Below are 3,275 nucleotides of genomic sequence, written 5' to 3' on the forward strand. Positions count from 1 at the left end.
AAGTTCAACATCAACACAAACACATGTAGTACTAATATTTTTTGCACAAATTTGCCAATTTTCTTTCTTTTATTCCCTTTCCTTATTTTCTTTAATTCCTTTCCCTCTTTTACACTTTATTTTTTACTAATAGAAGCACTCAAACTCATTATAACCAGCATCTTTCAAATTGATATGCATTTTATGCTTTGTGATTGATAACAACTTTACGATATCAATATCGACATCGAACGAGCTGTCTAGTTTATTTAATTGCAAGGTTGCCATGATATTCATCGTTTGACATGTTGCATTGATAATCAAGGAAGCTACGTACATAATTCATATTTTAGACATTTTGCATTTAGAACGTCCATTTGTTTAGAAATAAGTAAGCACTACGCAAAAAAAATTATTGATACATATTGTATCTGAGTCATTATCAATTACCTAAAGATTAATCTTAAATTATCTAAATTACCAGGATGTTAAGAAGTTCTTGATTGGAAGTAAAGAATCATTAGGGTGTAGAGTAATAGAAAGTGAAATTTAACCTTTTTTGTGTATGTAGTTGGATTGATGCCCTTCAATGATTAGTTGTCTATGAGTAGTAAAAGAGCATGAAAAAGTCATCATTGAATTTAAGGTGTAATTTCACTAACATGATGGTTTGAGTTTGGTGCTTGGCATATGTATAGGCGGAGTCAGAGTTAGGACTTTAGGAGTTCTAAATTTAGGACAAAAGAGAAAAATATAGATAAAATGCCTCTTTTGAGAAATTTTTATTATTAGTGGGATTTGAACCCACAAGCTAGTGTGAAAAACATTTTCACCACCTTTTCTTATCATTGAGTTATCAATCAATTTTATTAAGAAATTTACTTGTTAATATACATATATATTTCTTTAATATTTTACTATAAATACAAAATTTACGAAAAAACTAACTACACCCCACCTAACTCTGTCTATGGCCATGCCACACTCCAATAAGTGAGGCCTCAATTTAGCCATGTTCCAGCATCAACGTGATCACAACCTTTGTGGTAAGGGCATCTTATTGAGATTGACATTTCAGTCAGCACCGCACGCAATCATTTGCTTCTCCTTTTAAACCACATCATCATCCTCCATATTCCATTCTCTTGCCTTTTAGTCTGCATAATACATCGATAAACCTTTAAATTTGTAATCAGATTTTATTTATGAACAGATTCAAATTTTTAAAAACTTTTTATACGCATTTACATATGAGTATTTATCATGTAAGTAAATAAATCATTTAAAATATATCATCTTTTTTTGTATTGATCTTGATAGATTGTAAAATCTTGAGTCTGTTCTGATTAATGTTGCTATGGAGTATATAAAAGGAAGTGACATATTTTATGTAATTAACTTATTTTGTAATAATCGTTTGAGAACACAAGAAAAGTTATTCCAAAGTTGAATCATAAGTGTCTAATAGAAACACTTTATCATGAGTTCAAGTGAAACAAACTGTAATTCAAGTGTTAATATATTCAACCTTTTTAATGCTTATTGTGGAATCAAGTTAGTTAGTATAAATGTCAATTATTTTATTGGATACTTATTAATTACTTCTTCTAATTCCATATATGTGATTTTTTTTAGTTAATTTTAAAAAAGATAATTTTCATATTTAGTATTAATATTTTTACTTTAAAGTTAAAACACATTTTGCAAAAATTGATAGAAAACCGAGAATGACCAAAATATGTACAAGATAGTTTATAATGACCGAGATACATACATGATTCATATATCATCATAAATAAAATTAAATAGAAATAGATAATTCTTTTATTTGACTAATTTAAGGTCTTTTAGAGAGATGATTAGCTTTAAGCCACAAATTTTATTGACCCGTTCGTGCACACTTAACAAATCCCAATTTAAAATTGAAGAGCATACAGTAAATTGAAAGAAGATAAATGTGGAACTAAACCTGGAGATGTTACGTACTTTTGTCAACTAAAACAATTTTTGTGGACATTTTTAAGTACAGTGACATTTTTCTAAATCTAAATAAAATAATACTCCATCTGACTCTGCAAAACGTGTAAACAAATAAAGTTGAAGCTTTTTTGTAATATAAGAAATAATGAAGGGTGTTTTGGTCACCAGGATCAATATATATACCCACAGATAACTTAGTTCTTCATAAAACCAAAAAAAGAAGAAGTTGTGTTTAATAATTTCCTAGTTTCTTTCAGCCTCCATTAATGGACCTTGAGGCTGTTCTTACCCTCTTCGATTCATGCTGGTTTAATCTCGAAATTCTCAATAATCATTCAAATTCAATCCCTTTATCGAATTACCAGAAAACCCCAGATAACAAAATTCAAGAAAAATTAGCAGAATCTGTATATGATTCACCAAAATTAGAAATCAAAATAGAGTCACAGAGTGATGATTTGAGCTACGATTCGGATTCTTTTTCACCAGATTCAGTTCTCCCAGTAACCCATTTTCAACCCTTTAGTAAAAATGCAGAATCGAAGAAAGTAAAGGGTAGAAGAAGGGAATTAAGGAGAAGAAGAAAAACCGAAAAGTGTCTTGGCAAGAGCTTATCGGAGCTTGAATATGAAGAGCTAAAAGGGTTTATGGATCTTGGATTTGAATTCTCAGAAGATGATGTAAATTCAAGTTTGGTTGAGATTATTCCAGGTTTACAGAAATTAAGCAAAAACAGGGACAGTGATGATGATAAGCAAAAACTGAATTTTGTAGAAAAAATTGATCAGTTAAGAGCCCGGCCTTATCTTTCTGAAGCATGGGAAGTTGTTGAAACGAAGACGAGAATGAATCCATTGATGAATTGGAAGGTACCAGTCATGAGCAATGAAATTGACGTCAAACATAATCTCAAATTGTGGGCTCATACTGTTGCTTCCACAGTAAAAGCATAAAGTTCAAAACTTTGTAAATTTTTCTCCTTTTTTTTCCCTCTACAAAATGTTTAAGAAGAGTAAAGTTAGCCTTTTGATCCTTTTTTTTTTGCTGCTTCTTGACTCACATTGTTGAGCTTCGAGTTGCAGTGTTATGTATATTAAACTAGGAACAGGGCAAACTCCTTTTTCTTCAGAAAGTACGAGAAAATTGTATTTTCGTAGTGGGTTTTGGAATCCCAAATGAGATATTCTATCGAAGTTCTAATTTGGATTCAGTTGAATGTAAATATTTGTCAAGAATGGCATAAAAATGCTATCGAAATAAACCGAGTTACTACAAAATTGAACTTTGCTTTGAAGCTCCATTTTCTTCTTTTGTTA

General features: G+C 30.3%; 1 protein-coding gene across 1 annotated transcript; it reads left to right on the plus strand.

Moving 5' to 3' along the window:
• The first annotated feature begins 2,225 nt into the window (after positions 1–2,225).
• LOC107062757 (uncharacterized) lies at positions 2,226–2,912 on the plus strand. Its single transcript, XM_015313749.1, has one exon. The coding sequence runs from the start codon at positions 2,226–2,228 to the stop codon at positions 2,910–2,912; it is 687 nt and encodes a 228-aa protein (XP_015169235.1).
• Positions 2,913–3,275: the final 363 nt, after the last annotated feature.

Source organism: Solanum tuberosum, unplaced genomic scaffold (genome assembly GCF_000226075.1).
Source record: "Solanum tuberosum cultivar DM 1-3 516 R44 unplaced genomic scaffold, SolTub_3.0 scf00265, whole genome shotgun sequence".
Taxonomy (NCBI): Eukaryota; Viridiplantae; Streptophyta; class Magnoliopsida; order Solanales; family Solanaceae; genus Solanum; species Solanum tuberosum.